At 41.6% G+C, this 17,028-nt stretch overlaps 1 protein-coding gene across 2 annotated transcripts; it reads left to right on the top strand.

Annotated features, from left to right (window-relative positions):
- Positions 1-381: 381 nt before the first annotated feature.
- Positions 382-15,359, top strand: LOC116990812 (carboxypeptidase M-like). Of its 2 annotated transcripts, none has more exons than XM_033048804.1 (9): positions 382-768; positions 859-1,075; positions 1,896-1,993; positions 3,447-3,619; positions 5,433-5,617; positions 9,973-10,128; positions 11,407-11,559; positions 13,470-13,618; positions 14,905-15,359. In XM_033048804.1, exons 1-9 carry the CDS (start codon positions 742-744, stop codon positions 15,025-15,027), a joined length of 1,281 nt encoding a protein of 426 aa, XP_032904695.1. In that variant the 5' UTR covers positions 382-741; the 3' UTR covers positions 15,028-15,359. The 2 variants fall into 2 exon arrangements, with proteins under 2 accessions (XP_032904695.1, XP_032904696.1); XM_033048805.1 differs by having other exon boundaries at positions 383-431.
- Positions 15,360-17,028: the final 1,669 nt, after the last annotated feature.

Here is a 17,028-nt window from a genome sequence, read left to right as displayed (position 1 = left end):
TCAAGAAATATGGGGAGAAAGCAGGAACGGGTTACTGATTTAGGATGATCAGCCATGATCATATTGAATGGTGGTGCTGTCTCGAAGGGCCGAATGACCTATTTATGTTTCTGTGAGTCGGAAGAAGGTTCTCGACCCGAAAAACCACCTTTCCATGTTCTCCAGAGATCCTACCTGACCCGTTGAGTTACTCCAGCACTTTGTGTCCCTTTGTGTATTAACCAGCATCTGCAATTCTTTGTTTCTGAGTTACTCCAGCACTTTGATTCTTTTTTGTTTGCAAACCAGCACCTGCAGTCTCTTGTTTCTATTCGTTTGAAGATTCCACTAACGTTAATATTCCCACTACGTATCCCCCTCCTTCTTTATGCTTAGGGGTCAGACTGCGTCGGAACAAACCCTCAGCTTGGAATCTTTCCCCCGGCAACATTGTGAGATTTCGCTTTAATGACCTCACGGACGTGGACAATGGACTGTTGGTTTAGACTAGAGTCTTGTTCGCAGTCCACACGCGAGAGGCGAAACCCCGAAACCCCGGGCCCGGCGGAAGGAGAATGTCTCATTTATTTTAAATATATGAATACCCGGAATGATGTTACTCAGACATCTGTAGACGGCTAGTCTCTAACCAAAGCCTTTAAAGTAAAAATGTGAAGGACGCGTCACCACTACGTCCAACTATATATTTCCTCGATGATTACTAGAATAAGGAGGCATTTCATACCTGTACAGTCCATTTAAATGCCGGCGACATTAAATTATAGACAGGTGAATTCAGGAAGTTTGAAGAAGTATTTTAGGAAGCTATATGGAAACGGAAAAATAAATGGAACTAAAACATACCCTCCTTTCTTACAGGCAGTGTTCGGCCCTGGTCTTGCATTAGTGCCTTCCAGACCACAAGCATGTTGGATGTATGTAGTCTGCTGCCTGTTATTTATGTGTCACCGATACTCTCACGCTAGTTTGGACTTCAAGTACCATCGCACGGATTTTCTGGAGAAGTTTCTGAAAGACGTGCATGCGAATTTTTCAAGTATCACTCATCTTTACTCCATCGGAAAGTCTGTGGAAGGTGGAGCATGCATTTTACCTAGTGAGATGTATGGATGCTGAAGGCTAGTCAATGGGACCGGCTGAAAGACAATTAATCTGGTGACACTGGGTAACTGATCAGTAGAACACGGGGTTTCAGTACAGTATGCACATTGTCAAGGTGATGACACCTAGACATTCACATTCATATTAGGTGTCAAAATACTGTTTCATACAGGGAAAATTCTGCTACCTATTAGAGTCACGAGATCATAGAGTGATACAGTGTGGAAACAGGCCCTTCGGCCCCACTTGCCCACACTGGCCAACGTGTCCCAGCTACACTCGTCTTTATCCCTCCAAACCTCTTCTCTCCGTGTACCTGCCTAACTGTTTCTTAAATGTTGGGATAGTCCCTGTCTCAGCTACCTCCTCTGGCAGCTTGTTCCATACACCCACCACCCTTTGTGTGAAAAAGTTACCCCTCAGATTCCTATTAAATCTTTTCCCCTTCACCTTAAACATATGTCCTCTGGTCCTCGATTCATCTACTCTGGGCAAGAGGCTCTGTGCAACGACCCAATCTATTCCTCTCATGATTTTACACACGTCTATAAGATCACCATTCATCCTCCTATGCTCTAAGGAATAGAATCCCAGCCTACTCAACCTCTCCCTAAGCTCAGACCCACTAGTTCTGGCAACATCCCCATTCACAGGTTATTCTTAGTTGAAAGGGTGGAATGTAATTTTGTATTCAGGTTATATTTTAAATCTTACTTTGCTTTTGTAGTTCAATGTCAGATAAAATTCCCTGATTAGATCACTTTTATTTGTCTGCCTCAATTCTTGTCCATTAGGACGGGAATTGTCGGTTATTGTAATTGGAGAAACGCCTAATGAACATCGAATTGGGATTCCTGAGGTAAAATACATCGGAAACATCCACGGAAACGAGGTATTTCATATTGAATGAGGTGGTATATCTTCAAACTGAGGGAGGATGCACTGGCTCTGCATTCCTTCCACCAGCAGTATCTGCTCTATCGAGACCCTTTACTATATTAGGTCACCTCTGTGCTTCTAAGGAAAATATTTGGTTTACAATGAATGTATTTGGGAAATTTGAATGTATTTGGGAACAATGAAGCCTACTTGGATGGATCTTAACTTCCAAGGAAACTTCCTTTTGGATCAGAGCCGAATAACACCTGAATATCAAAATCGGAGTAAATTACATAGAACATACAGAAGACAGGAACAGGCCCATCAGCCCACCATGACTGTGCCAAGACCAACCCTTATCACCCGCACATAATCCACATCCCTCTATTCCCTGCATCTCTATATACTTACCCAAAAGCCTCTTAAACTTTCATAACTGGCTCCACCATCACCCCCATCAGTGAGTTCCAGGCACTCACAACCCTCTGTGTAAAACACTTGCCCCATATATCTCCTTTAAACTTTGCCTCACTCACCTTAAAGCTATACCCCCAAGTAGTTTTTTTCCATCCGGGGAAAAGGGTTCTTTCAGGTGTCTACATAAGTGTGTCCAACCCCTGTAACTAATAACCTTCTAATCCAGACGTCATTCTGGTAAACCTCCTCTACATCCTGTAATGGGGTGACCAGAACTGCACACAATATTCCAAATGCAGCCTAATCAAAGTCCTATAAAGCTGTATCATGACTCTTGTATCTTACTAACATCCACGTAGACAGCATCCACTGCCCTAACCTCATCAATTACCTTCATCACCTCCTCAAAAAACTTGATCAAGTTAGTAAGACATGATCTGCTGTGTACAAAGCCATGCTTACGGTCAGTAATTGACCCATTCTTGTCCAAATAGGAGTAAATCCTACCCTGAAAAATCCTTTCCATAACATTAGCAGCACTTTAAGTGTAAGGGTTTGCGTTTGTTGTTGAATCTTAGGATTATTATGACACCGAATGCTATAAAGTCTTCCTGCAAGGTCAGTGATGTACAATCACTTTTTAAAATTTATATAAATTCTAGGGCACTGGGATGGGAATTGTTGGCTCAACCGATAGACATGTTGGCTCCAGGTTGAGCAATTCCATTATTCCTATTCCCCATTTTGCAAATAATTATTTCTCAAGCACTTATCTAATTTCCTAATTTCCTTCTAGAAGGTAAAGCAAAACAGGTTAATAAACCCTGGGCCGGTTACACCTTTGTATCTGATATCTGGTGTAAAATATCGCTGGTTTACTATGAGAACAACATAGTGAAAGTAAGACTTTGTGAGTTTGGAGCAACCGTGGTAGCTCAGCACTCACTTTAATGAAAATCGGAAAAAGGAAATAGTTATCAGCCTTGGGACTGACATTGGAGCTCGGGGAAATGTTGCTTTTCTATTGCTTAACGCTCTGATTTGTGCAGCCTGTAAGTAGGGAGATTCTGCTTCACTTGATCGAATACCTCGTCTCAAGCTATCAAACTGATGCAAACATCACCGACCTGATCAATAGCGTGCGAATCCACATCCTACCCTCGATGAACCCAGATGGGTTTGAAGTTTCGCGCGTTGGTAAATGCAGTGGCACTCACGGACGGTAAAGTTTTATTCAATGCTCTGGCAGCTTTATTCCTATAGCTTATTTATTATTTCTCATATTCAGACTCCATACAGTCAAAAAAATCAACAAGGTGGTGAGAGGTTTGTCTACATATCAGCGGGTTTATGTTTTATGTCCTGATATTTTTTGATTCAGTGAAATTTTGCAAATTAAATAGATTTACTGGACAATTTATGGACTTCCTTTGACATTAAGTTTTGAAAGTGTGCCCATGGTTATTGTTTCAGAATAGACACACGGGACTGCATGCGCTAGTTTAGACAAAAAAGAACACAAAGTGCTGGAGTAATCCAGTGGATCGGGCAGCATCTCTAGAGAACATGCATAGGCGATGATTCAGGTTGGGACCTTTCTTTAGTCTGATGGAAAGTCCCAACCTGAAATGTCACCTATTCACATCCTCCAGAGATGCTGCCTGACCTTGAGTTCCTCCCTCACATTGTTTCCACTCTCAGAGGCACGGCAACCATTGCAATACGGCTAAGTGGACATGTCCATAACTAAACAATTTAAAGGCTTTGAGAAAGATGAAATATTATGAAGGCAGTGCAGGGAGGGTTTACTCGATTGATTCCACGTGTCTAATAAGGAAAGGTCTAGATGAATACGAGGCGACTTTATTGAAAACATATAAATGAGTGAAAGTACTTGATGGAGATAGATACTGAGGGAATGTCCAGAACTATGGGCCATAATCTCAAGATCATGGAAACAGCCATTTAAGACAGAGGGGAGGAGGAATTTTATCTCTCAAAGGAATTGTAAATTTTTGGAATAACTCTGCCCCAGAAATAGATGGAACTATGGATTTTAGGGGAATGAAGGATTGTGGAGAACAAGCAGGAAAATGGAGTAACAGATCAACAAAGACTTCATTGAGCGGTGGAGCAGTCTCATGGGCTGTTTGGTTATTATTTAGTTCAATATCTTATGTTCTTTTATGATAGAGAATAACAGGTAAGCATATCAATTATTGCATTGAGGATTGCAGTCAGGACATTTAACTATTTTGATGGGTTGTGTACTGAGGACTCCATTATATTTTTCTCCCACATTATCTCACACCATTGACTTTTCTGTCAATCGGTTTGTTTTTGATTCTGAGAGGTAACATTAAATGTGAGTGTTGATTTGTCTTTAACTCTGTATCTGAGTAAAAGTGCCCTGAGAAATTCTGATTGTAAGTTCGCTCCACAACACATTTGTTCCGATGAATGTTTACAGATTACGTGTAGTCTTCATGCATCGCAGCATCTCTGGAGAACATGGATGGTGAGGTTTCGGATCGGGACTTTTCTTCAGACTTCTTCAAGTCTGAAGAGGGTCTCGATCCGAAACCTTGTCAAATATAACTGAGAAAGGGCTAGTATTTTTCTAGCTGAAGGGAGTGCACATAGTACAGTGATCAGCTGATGTTACATTCACCGAAGTACATATTACCAATTTCCTTTCCTGTGTAGCAAATTAAATTGGTTTGAGTTCACAGGGTAAAGATGGGTTTCTTTACTCCGTGAACAGTGACAGTGAGGAAATACAATAAATAGTGAATAAAGTGACCTTGTGATTGATGAGTCTATTCACTTTTATTGTGGAAAAAACTGAACGTTCTAAAACAAGGAGTTTAACCATACTTGATTGTGAATTAGCTCTATATAGCACAGTATCTTTGAAATATCTTTTACCACTTTTTTTCTCTCCAGATGCAGATATAATAATATATCTGTAAATATAAATGTGTAGATAAGTCTGGGAAAAGCAATCCAATCTCTGTATTTTGTGCATTTTGCAGATATAATGCTAATAATACAGATTTAAACCGAAATTTTCCGGAACCTTTTGGAGGAAGAGTTTCACCTTTTGAGCCAGAAACAGAGGCAGTGATACGATGGATACACAGTGAACCATTTGTGTTGTCCGCTAGTTTTCATGGAGGAGCTGTACTGACAGCTTATCCCTATGATAATAACAATCAAGGTACATTTTTCAGATTTAAAGAGTTTGAGTTGGTAACCTGTGTCCTCTAGAGCACAGTATGCAGTATGCTTGGATTCTTCACATGATTTTGATTCTGAAATCCTGCCTTGTGAAAAGTAATTGAATTGTTATGCCCCTGTCCCACTTAGGAAACCTGAACGGAAACCTCTGGAGACTTTGTGCCCCACCTAAGGTTTCCGTGCGGTTCCCGGAGGTTCCCGGAGGCTTTTGTCAGTCTCCCTACCTGCTTCCACTACCTGCAACCTCCGGCAACCACCTGCAACCTCCGGGAACTGCACGGAAACCTTGGGTGGGGCGCAAAGTCTCCAGAGGTTTCCGTTCAGGTTTCCTAAGTGGGACAGGGGCATTACTTGGATTTAATGTGTTTGTTCCCAGTTATTTGTTTTTAGCCTATAATGGGATGTATGCATCACTGGTATTTGTCACTCTGGAGAAGATGGTGGCTGGTGAACCACCTTCTTGAAATATTGCAGTCCATTTCCTGAAAGTGCTTGGGCTTGGAGTTCCAAGATTCTACCACAGCAATATGGTCATATATTTCCATGGGGGTGAGGAGGGGGGGGGGGGGGGGGGGGAGGAGTGGGGGAAAGGGATGTTACTTCACCTTAAACACCTACTGTCCTCATCACATGGGTTTGGGAGAGGCAGAAACTTTGGGAAATTACTGCTGTGCATTTTCAAAATGGCACAAATGTCTGCCATTGGTTTAGTTACATTTATTTGATCTAGGAAATGTGCGCTAGCTGCAAACAAACACCGATCCCCACATATCAATATCAATTGATAGAGCAAGCAATTTATACGCTCCTGCAGTGAACGTAGTTTCAGGCACTAGTAAACTGAATTATTGGTGGTATAATGTGAGACATTGTACAATGTGCAACAGCCAAAATGCTATCAATATGAATGGATAAACAGTGAAAGCTGAATGGGTTAACCCTGTGTGTGTAGGTAGAAGATTCCTATGTGCACAGCATCTTCCAGCAAACACTCTGCATTGATCTGCAGGTCACTGCCTCACCACATGAAAGGCTTAAGCTTATTGCGGCATTGTAGGTCGTGAATGAGCTAATTACAATGGGATGGGAATCACGCCCCTTTGCTGCGTGGAAGGAGCAGTCTAGGAGCTCATTTAAAGAACCTGAATGATAAAACAAACCGAGACAACTTTTGCACCTGAGGCAAGTTTGCTGTAAGCAGTGACAATAATGATGCGATGCTATAAGAAGCACTTTTAATAACCTGAGGGGCCCTATGGGTAAAATAACAGATCCAAACACCAACCTGCTGCCCAAAGTCCCTTGGCAAAGCTGAATACTCTAACATGGGCATTTGAAAAGGAGACTGTCAGTTTCTCTGATGTTGAAGCCATGCATAACTTGGCAGTGAAAAGAGTGCAGACGGTGATGAATCACCACGGGATACCCAGCAGAGGAAGCCAGAGATAACAACCTTCTGTACACGGAAGGAAAAGCTGACAGTGCCAAGAGACGATTGTAAGATTTTTGTGGATGTGCTGATCAGGAGTCTGAATGAAAGGCTTGATCCTGTGTCAATTCTGAACAGTTTGGGTAATTTTGAATTCCTGTTCAGAAGCTGTCTCACATCTAACTAAGCCTAGACCCCAGTGACACACACAGCAGAATGTCCAAAATGAACATCAATTTTTGTTTGCAGCTGACATTCCACTGATCATAATGTCGCTGGACTGCTTGAAGTTTTGCTTGACTTGGAGCTGACAGTCTCTGTGAAGATCCCATAATGGCTGGCAAAGTGTGTTGAAAAAAATATATCCTCATGTTAACAAACCAGCAAGAGACGGGAAAAGCAAGTGCCAGCACCATTGTGAATGTAGCCGTGACACTTCACAAAGCAATCCGATTTCTCAAATTCTAAAAGCAAGAAAAGAGACAATTTGTCCAGCCATGAAGAGTTGCTGATTTTTGCGTGACTTTGGGGCGGAGGACAAAGGTGCTACAGATCTGGCAATAAACATTTTTTTTAAATTCAGTAGCAAATCTAAAATAGAATTGTGGAACAACGCAGCCCAGAATGAGGCCATGTGGCCCATTGTAACTACGTCCCCTCCTCGATCCTGTTGGAATTACATTTCACTCTTTCGTTCTAAACCATCCTCTGTTGTTCCTTCACCATTGTCCTGGAATTTCTTAGTCTAACATTACTGTGGGGGCAACTTCATCTCTAAGACTGTGACAGTTCAAGAAGGTGGCTGACCACCAACTCAAGGGCAGAGAGGGATGAGGGGTAAATGTCAGTGCTGCCTCTTTTCCATGAATGAATTAGGAAAAACAATCTTCCCCGCCTGCTCGCATTGCAGAATAATCTGTTAAATGATCCCATTTACCTGCATAAACTCCCTGTTATGGTGCCCGATTCAGCTGCCCTTGTCCAACGGTGGGACCAAGATAGTGCTCATTGACTGTATCTGTGGTTTATCTATTTGTTGTGATATTGGAAAGACAATATGTGTTGTGTAAGAACCAAGTAGGGGACTGTAGAGGAGAGGGAGAGAACAGGAAGGGGAGTGAGGCAAGTAGATTGAGGGAACAGAAGGAGAAAGGGTGGAGGTGGGGGCACAGGAAGGAGTTTCAGGCAGGAAGGTGTGCAAATCTGAGAAGTGTGAGAAGTGTTGCAGCTGCAGTATGTGCAGATATCCAACTGTCTTGGACCTCATTGCCATTCTGAACCTTCTGAACCTTCTGAATTTTGTAGTCGGTAGGGCAGTACTCTGCATGTCGCCAACTTGGACAATTTAACATTTTTATCAAGCCAATTAATCTACAAGCCAATTAACCTACACACCTGCACGTCTTTGGAGTGTGGGAGGAAACCGAAGATCTCGGAGAAAACCCACGCAGATCACGGGGAGAACATACAAACTCCATACAGACAGCACCCGTAGTCGGGATCGAACCCGGGACCCTGGCGCTGCATTTTGCTGTAAGGCAACAACTCTACCGCTGTGCCACCGTGACTGCCATTGGAATAAGACCTCAAGACTGTTGTGGTAGTTGGTGTGCAAAGGCCACTTCAATCTAGTACACTCATTTCCAGCTCTTTACTTTAATGGAAGCAAGTCATTCTCAATGCTATGGGATTCTCACTCACTCACTCACTCACTCACTCACTCACTCACTCACTCACTCACTCACTCACTCACTCACTCACTCACTCACTCACTCACTCACTCACTCACTCACTCACTCACTCACTCACTCACTCACTCACTCACTCACTCACTCACTCACCAAATATTCCTAACATCCTTAATGTGGAGCAATGTCTTTGTGTTGAATGTGTTTCATGTTCTTGAATCTTAATCTTTGATCTTCATCCAATGGTCAAACGCCAGCATTCTCACTAATGATGATTGAGTGTTTGAACCATTGCAGATTTACATCCAGCCTTCATAATATACCATTATCATGTTCTGGATAACAATTGTTATTCTCTTTTCTCCCTTCTCTCAGTCATTCCCTCTTCGCCCCTTCTCCATTGGGTGGAAGATACAAAAGCTAGAAAGCACTTGCCAGCAGATTCAAGATTAGAGCCCCCCACCGCCGCTGTTACCAGCTTGCTGATTAGGTATCTCTTATTAGGCACCTGGACTATCTCTGACACCTCTTTCCCCTTTCTTGATTTCTCTGTCTCCATCACAGGAGACAGACTCACTTCTAGGTCTCTCTCCCCTTCAAACAGTCTGACCCAAAATGTCACCTATTAATTTTCTCCAGAGATGCTGCCGAACCCACTGAATTACTCCAGCATTTTGTGCCTATCTTAGGCATCTCATGCTCGGGATAATTCCTGATCTTCCAATCTACCCCATTGCTGTTCCTGAACTTTTTTTATCTGCACTTTGTCTGTAGCTGTAACACTATATTCTGCATTCTGTTTATCTTCTTTGTTTGCACTATCTGATGCTCGCACATATGACATGATTTGCCTGGATAATATGCAAAACATTATTTTTAATTGTATCTTGGTACATTTACAAGAATTACCCAATAACCAATAATTGGTACACTATAACCAACATAGATCAATTAGTCCAATAGCCTTAAATTTTCTTTGATAGAGACTATCCGATTGAAATGAGTTTGAGCTTGGTCCAATTGGAAGGTTTTATTAGTTCAGCCCTTTTGTGCCGTTGAGTAACTTTTTGACTGTGCTTTGATGTTTTGAGACAAAAAACATTTTGTGTTTATTGTTTGTTGTGTTGTTTTTTTGGCAAAATCCTGTTTCCTTTCCTGAGTTTTATTTTCACTATGAAATGAATGTTAAGTAGCATTTCTGTTCATTCTTCTTCGCAGGTAGCACCAACTACAGTCGGAGTCCGGATGATGACGTATTTAAATATTTGGCAAAAACATACTCCTTTAACCACAAAAGCATGTACAAAGGAAACCTGTGCAAGATGAAATTCTTAGATGGTGTGACAAATGGAGCCAAGTGGTACAGCATAGCAGGCAAGACATTTACACAGAATGCCAATTCACAGCTCTGTCATGGAGCATGCTATTCACTTGTTGCAACTTTCTGACTATTTTCCATCATGGGATTTGGAGAGTTTACAGTTTGTCATAAGGCATTATGAATTAGCACATCTTTTGAATCATACCACAGATTGTTGGAGTTAGGGAACGGGGATACATGGTCTTTAGAAAGCCAGTATCAATCATGAAGACCAGAAAAAGAATTGGTGTTTATACAGCCATTAGCTTACTGAAGGATTTTAGAAAGCAAATCTGTTCTGGCTTGTATTGAATTTCATTTTATAGAATCTGAGTTGACATTAATACCTTCCAGAATGGCCTAACTAGTCACTCAGTTCAAGGAGAAATAGGATAGGCAATAAATGCTGGTGTTGTCAGTGACTTCCTCATGAATAAGACAAAGGTGTTTATGGCCACTGGAATTATAAAAAGCGAAACCAATTTTCAAAGGTACATTAGTTATGTTATTCATTATTTATTCGTTATTTATATTATTTCTGCTTTCAACTTCAGATTTTATTTCTCCCCCTAGCTTTGTGGCATCTAGGTGCTATTGATCTGTGCTAACACAGACTTGGAGATATACCTACCTATCATTTCTGTAACCGTGCAGCAATTATGGAGACGGTCTCTGGGTGTTTCATGTTCTCATTTCCCTGCCCTTTGACAGAATACTTGGCCAAGATCCTGAACTCACTGATGCATGGTTACAACATGAATCCCATTAATGTCATTCCACCCACCCATTATTACCCCTGGACTTCCAATATCTTGGTTAAAACCTGTCATGAAGCGCAGTGCCGCTAATTTGGTGCTTGAATACTGAACAAGAATTATTAGTGAACTGATGATTCAATTATGAAAATGATACATTGTTAGGGTGAGATGAAGCGAGGTCTTTTTATGTGTTTTATTATGTAGTTCTAAGGATGGTTTTTGTACTAGAAGCATTTGTTGCCAGCTCATGAATCTTATACACTGACCAAGGCAACAATGAACATGGAATACAATGACCTGGTGCTTAGAGAGTCAGAGTTCAAGATCATACCCTCATAACAAATGTCTCTGTTAAAAAAATGCTTTTTGATGCGTTAACAGTCAGTTACTTTCCAGCTAATCTTGTTTTATAATCTACCTGAATATCTGGTTCAGATATAAAAAGGACCATGTTGTAAAGCAAATTGTGTGTGAAGATTTATTTGTGCTGACTTCAAGTATGTGAGCCTGACAGTTTTCAATACCTGTCACTAGGTGGAATGCAAGACTACAATTACGTGTGGGGGCAGTGCTTCGAGGTGACAGTAGAACTGTCTTGTTGCAAGTATCCACCGGCTGCACAACTACCACACTTCTGGGATCAGAACAAAGCAGCACTCACCGCCTTGCTCAAGCAAGCCCATCTGGGTACACGCTCGCCGTGACACTATCATCTCAAAGGCTTTTGAGAGCAGTTTATTGAACACTGACTTTTGTTAATGTTTTCCAATGGGAAATTCCCCGATTTTTTGTTGTGTTCAGGGAGAACAGAGTGTGAAATTGTGGCAGATGTGCCTACGATTGTTGTGATGACTCTGCCTGCCGGTGAACATGGGTGAGGATGGAAAATGACACAGCTGATAAAGCTGCTGCCTCACAGCGCCAGAGACCTGGGTTCAATCCTGACCTGGGTGGTGTCTGTATGGAGTTTGTATGCTCGCCCTGTCGCCATGTAGGTTTTTCTCTGGATGCTCCAGTTTCCTCCCACATCCCAAAGACGTGCGGGTTTGTAGGTTAATTGGCCTCTGTAAATTGCCCCAGGTATGTAGGCAGTGGATGCGAATGTTGGATAACATAGAACTATTGTGAACGGGTGATCGATGGTTGGCATGGACTTGGTGGGCTGAAGGGTTGTTTTCATGCTGTATTTCTAAACTTAACATCAGTTAATATAGCACATTAATGCATTAAAGCAGCTCATGGTGCTAAAGGGACTGGGTCAGATCTAGTCTCCGTGATCTTCCACGAATGCTGATATTTAGAAAATCAATCAGCCTCATCTTGTATGAAAATGTTTTGTGCAGGTAATGCTTTGTAGGCAGGGAGTAAATAAGAAACCAACCCCAGGAACTATAACTAATGAGGAGCAGGCGCTGCTGTGGATTTTACTGCACAAATATAAATTGAGTGCATCTTACATGAGGGGCCATTGATCAGCCTATAATTATTGGTGTAAAAATAAAACCAGAGCACAACAAAAACCTCTGAGTGAAACTGCAGGTGTAAAGCAACAAGTTTGTGGTATTTGTGTAACACTCCAGCTAACATAATCTGAATAGTGTGCGCAATCTGAATAGTCTGCCAAGTAATAAACATAAGATAGACACAAAATGCTGGAATAACTCAGCGGGAGGCAGCATCTCTGGAGAGAAGGAATGGGTGATGTTTCGGGTGGAGATTTCGGGTGGAGATACTGGCTATATTTAAGAGGGAGTTAGATGTGGCCCTTGTGGCTAATGGGATCATGGGGTATGGAGAGAAGGCAGGTACAGGATACTGAGTTGGATGATCAGCCATGATCATATTGAATGGCGGTGCAAGCTCGAGGGGCCGAATGGTCTACTCCTGCACCTATTTTCTATGTTTCTATGTTTCTATGACCCTTCTTCAAACTGATCAAGTAATAAACATAGACAGATTGGTGGGTTACATGAATTCTAACATAGTCAATACCAAATGCTTTCATTTAAAAATAAAATTTTTAATTATATTTTTTAATAGATTAAGTTAATTTGGCAACTTCACTAGTTTACATTTCAATTAGAGACCCTTCTATCCGTTATACTACTCTTGCTTATTAAAATAGCAAGAACTATAGATGCTGGAAATCTAAAATAGAAGCCGTATCAGCTGGAAATGCGCAGCAGCTCAGGAAATAACTGCGTAGAGAAAAATCAGTGTTTCAGTTCTGTACATTTTCATCAGAAAGATTATTGGCCTGCAGTGTTCCAGAAATTTATTTTACAGAGGTTAATGTCCCAGTATGGAGGGAAAAACAACACCTATAGAAAGTTGTAATCAGCTTGGTTCAATTTGGATAATATGATAATTTGTTATCAATATTTCTGTCACTTTCAGAACAGAATAATGTACAGTTATAGAGATCATCTGTTCCACAAACATCTTCTGTAGGCGTGTGAGAGCATCGGCTGAGAATATAAGAATCAGAAATCAGAACCACTCATTTTGATGGTCGACCCGATTGACTTCAAATTGAAACAGTGATATTTAGAATGCTTCAATACATGAAAAGTAATTTATACACCTTCACCTTTCAGGAATAAAGGGCAGAGTTCTGGATCAAGATAACAGCCCTGTTTCCAAAGCAACTGTAAATGTATTTGGCAGGAAGAATCTCATCCCATTTCAAACCAGTAAACTGGGAGAATATTATAGACTTCTGGTACCTGGGGAGTACACACTTATGGTAAGGGTTTATATTCAAGTTTCCACTCATTAATCAGGAATTGTTGGGGGGAGGGCGTGGGGGGAGGGGGGGGGGGGGTGGGGGGGATATATTTAATTTAAAAGTTATCCCTACCTCCGTTTTTAAAACAATGTTTTGTTTATGACTGAGTTGTTTGGCTACAAATTGTATTAAGGTGTAGGAGGACTGAATGTTGAGGATAGATTGATACTTCTTTTGGAAAAAACCTTGCATTTAATGACAACCTGCTTTCATTATGGTGAGGAATGACAGATGTGATAGCTTTTGCATGTGGGCATACATACAGTATTGACTGAGCAAGGCTTTAGCCTAGTTACAAGGTGGTCAAAGATGATTCGAGATCAGTCTGCTGTATGTGTTCATGCATACACGTACATGGGCCCAGACACAGGCAGCTGCACATCCCCTCACTACATGTAGACTCGGTCACCAACACATATACTGATTCCCTAATCCTACCCTCACCCACCTTACTCTCTAACCCTCCTTCCTCCTGACTTGAGTCAACTGCACTCTAAACCACTACACAAAGCTGGTAGTGAGGAGATTTTGGAAACCGCCTATGTTTTAGCGTAAACTATCTATCAGACGCAGGAGGAGGGCAGTCAGTCTCTGCCTCCTTTGTCACTCAATAAGACGTTGGCTGAGCTTTCACTGCAGTGACTTTCTTACACTGACCCCACATCTCTAATTTACTATCGATCGCTGCTCTTGAATGCATTCAACAAACTGAATCCCCACATGCTCTCCTAGGTGAAGGAATTCCTAGAGCAAAAAAACTGGTGAAACTCAGCAGGTCAGGCAGCATGTGTGGGGGCAAAGGAATAATTGATATTTTAGGTTGAGGCCCTGCTACAGAGCTGAGGTTATAGAAGGGAAATAGTCATTATAGGGATAGAGGGGTGGAGGTAAGGACGGAGTTGAGAAATGATCAGTAGAACAAGGTAAGGAGGTAGATGATGGCCAGATGTAGTTCGGTGGGGGAAGGGAGGAATGGAGAAAGTGACCAACGCTGGGAGGTGATAAGTGGAGACTACAGAGGACTGCAGATTGTACAGTCTGAAATAAAAGGAAGCTGATGAGTGGAACCAGAGAAGGGAGGGATGTGGGCAGATGTGAACAGTAGGGGAATGGAGCTGAAAGAGGCCCAAATATAGTTTGATAATCAAACTTTTTAAATCCATACGTTGAGATTTGAGTAACTCTAACTTTGCTTTACCTGACTAATCCGCAGTGAATGATCATAATTGATTTTTTCTCGGCAGGTTGAAGCCAAAGGTTTTAAATCTATGAACAAGACAGTGAATGTGTTTGATGGAACAAGCTCAAGCTCAGCTGTAGTTTCCGACTTTATACTTACAAAACTAGATGAAAGTCAACAAACCTGATCTATTGTAGAACATAGATTTAAGTTAGTGCTGAGAGATCTTAAAAAGTTCTAATGCTTCACAACTGCTGAGTTGGATCTGGGTCTCTAACATGAGAAAGAAGCAAAGAAAAAAAGGAAACAATCTGCTAAACCTGGCAAAATGTCACTTAGAATAAAGTGATCATTTCTTCCTCGATTAAACAGAGAATATTTAGATACAAATGTGAGAATTCTATAACCATGCAGGTGTATACATAACGTTTCAAGGCATTACCACCCCTTGTTAATCAAATTTTACAATATAATCAAAATTAAACAAAGTCAAATTTTAATAAAAGTGTTCTGAATCATTTTTCGTGGTACTTGCTTTACTGCAATTGGTCAAGTGCTTGAATTTATTTTTAAAATCAATATTACTGTCATTGCTCACTGTGATGTCAAGTCTGCTCATGGTCTCCAGAGATGCTGCCTGATCTGCTGAGTTGCTCCTGCACTTTGTGTCTTATTGGCTTCACAAAGCTCCGTAATCATGACCATTGATGGATAATATAATCTTGATGGTCAGTGGGCCAGCCCTTGCATTTTTGTTGACTACTGTCAATTCCAAGGTTATGAAAGGGTTCCAGTCCTGAGAACAGTTCATAGCCCAAATTTTTCCTAAATTGTAAATGAACAAAACAATGCGTGGCAGAGGATCACAGAAACAGCTTGGGTGGAGGGGAGAGCGTGCAGGCATGGGGAGAGTGGTCGCCAGCCAGTCTCACTGACTCGGTGAGTGAGCGATTGCTACTGCTCAGCACTGCCAGCTCTGCTCAGCTTCATCCTTCCTTTGATTGTTGTGGCTCGTTCATATGTACAGGTGTCCATAAATTGGGCATTTGAAACTGGGCAGGGCCTATATCTGGGATTAGGTAACACTATCACAACATTTGCAGAACCTCTTAACACATTTCTGGGCTAGAATTCTAAAATACTTTAGTATGTGAAGCCACCTGGAAACCCCAAAAATAAATGCATCTCCTTAAAAAATGAAACTGAATATGGCAGAATACCACAAATCAACAATAATAATAAAACAAAGAATTATAGATGCTGGAATCTTAAGCAAAAAACAGAAAAGTGCTGGAGTAGCTCAGCAGGTCAGGCAGCATCTCGAGATCGTGGACATGCAACGTTTCGGATTGAGACCCTTCATGCCTTACTCTGGCTTCACATATCTTGCTTTTCTGCTCCTTCTCTCACAGCCTTTTGTCTGCTTTTCATCTCTGGCCTTTGTCTACATGTCTATTAAAACCCCTCACTTGTATGTATCCATTTATGCCAGGTTTTGTCCTGTCTTCACTTCTTTTCTGGCTTTCTCCCCCGTACTACAATCAGTCTGAACAAGGGTCCCGACCCGAAACGTCACTTATCCATGTCATGCAGTAATGCTGTCCGATTTGCTGAGTTACTGCAGCAGTTTGTGACAATAACAACTTGTATTTAAATAGCACACAATGCCCTGGGCCACCTCGCAAGGGCATTACCAAACAAAATTGACACTGGGCCACATGAGGAGATATGTTGTTAGATGGTTGCTGCGACTCAATAGTCGTAGCCTTTTGAGGACCGTGATTCTATGACTATGATTACTTTAAAGGAGAGCGAATGTGAGAGGATTCCAGAGCACAGGGATTCTTCCTGCTGTAGTCACTGATGCACTGGGAGTGCAATGAAGATTGCAGAATGTTATTAGGCCAGATATGGAGTTGTGAAGAAGTCTCAGAAGAATTATAGGACTGGATACATTTACAAAGATGTAGAGGTATAGGTGAAAGTTATGGAGGCATCTGAAAACAAGGATCAGAATTTAAAAAACGAGGCAGTGCTTGACCAAGAGTTGGGGCTAGAGCTCAATAGACACTGGTGGGTGAACTGATCATGGTGCGAGTTAGGGCAGGGGCAATATATTTTTAGATTACTAGAAGGTAAGGGGAGACATGCTGGCGCGGAGTGCGACAGGATTTTCAGTTCCAGAGGC

The sequence above is a fragment of the Amblyraja radiata genome, chromosome 32 (assembly GCF_010909765.2).
Source record: "Amblyraja radiata isolate CabotCenter1 chromosome 32, sAmbRad1.1.pri, whole genome shotgun sequence".
In the NCBI taxonomy this organism is placed as follows: domain Eukaryota; kingdom Metazoa; phylum Chordata; class Chondrichthyes; order Rajiformes; family Rajidae; genus Amblyraja; species Amblyraja radiata.
The sequence above is the reverse complement of the archived record's forward strand: the minus strand, read 5'-3'. Positions and strand labels throughout refer to the sequence as shown.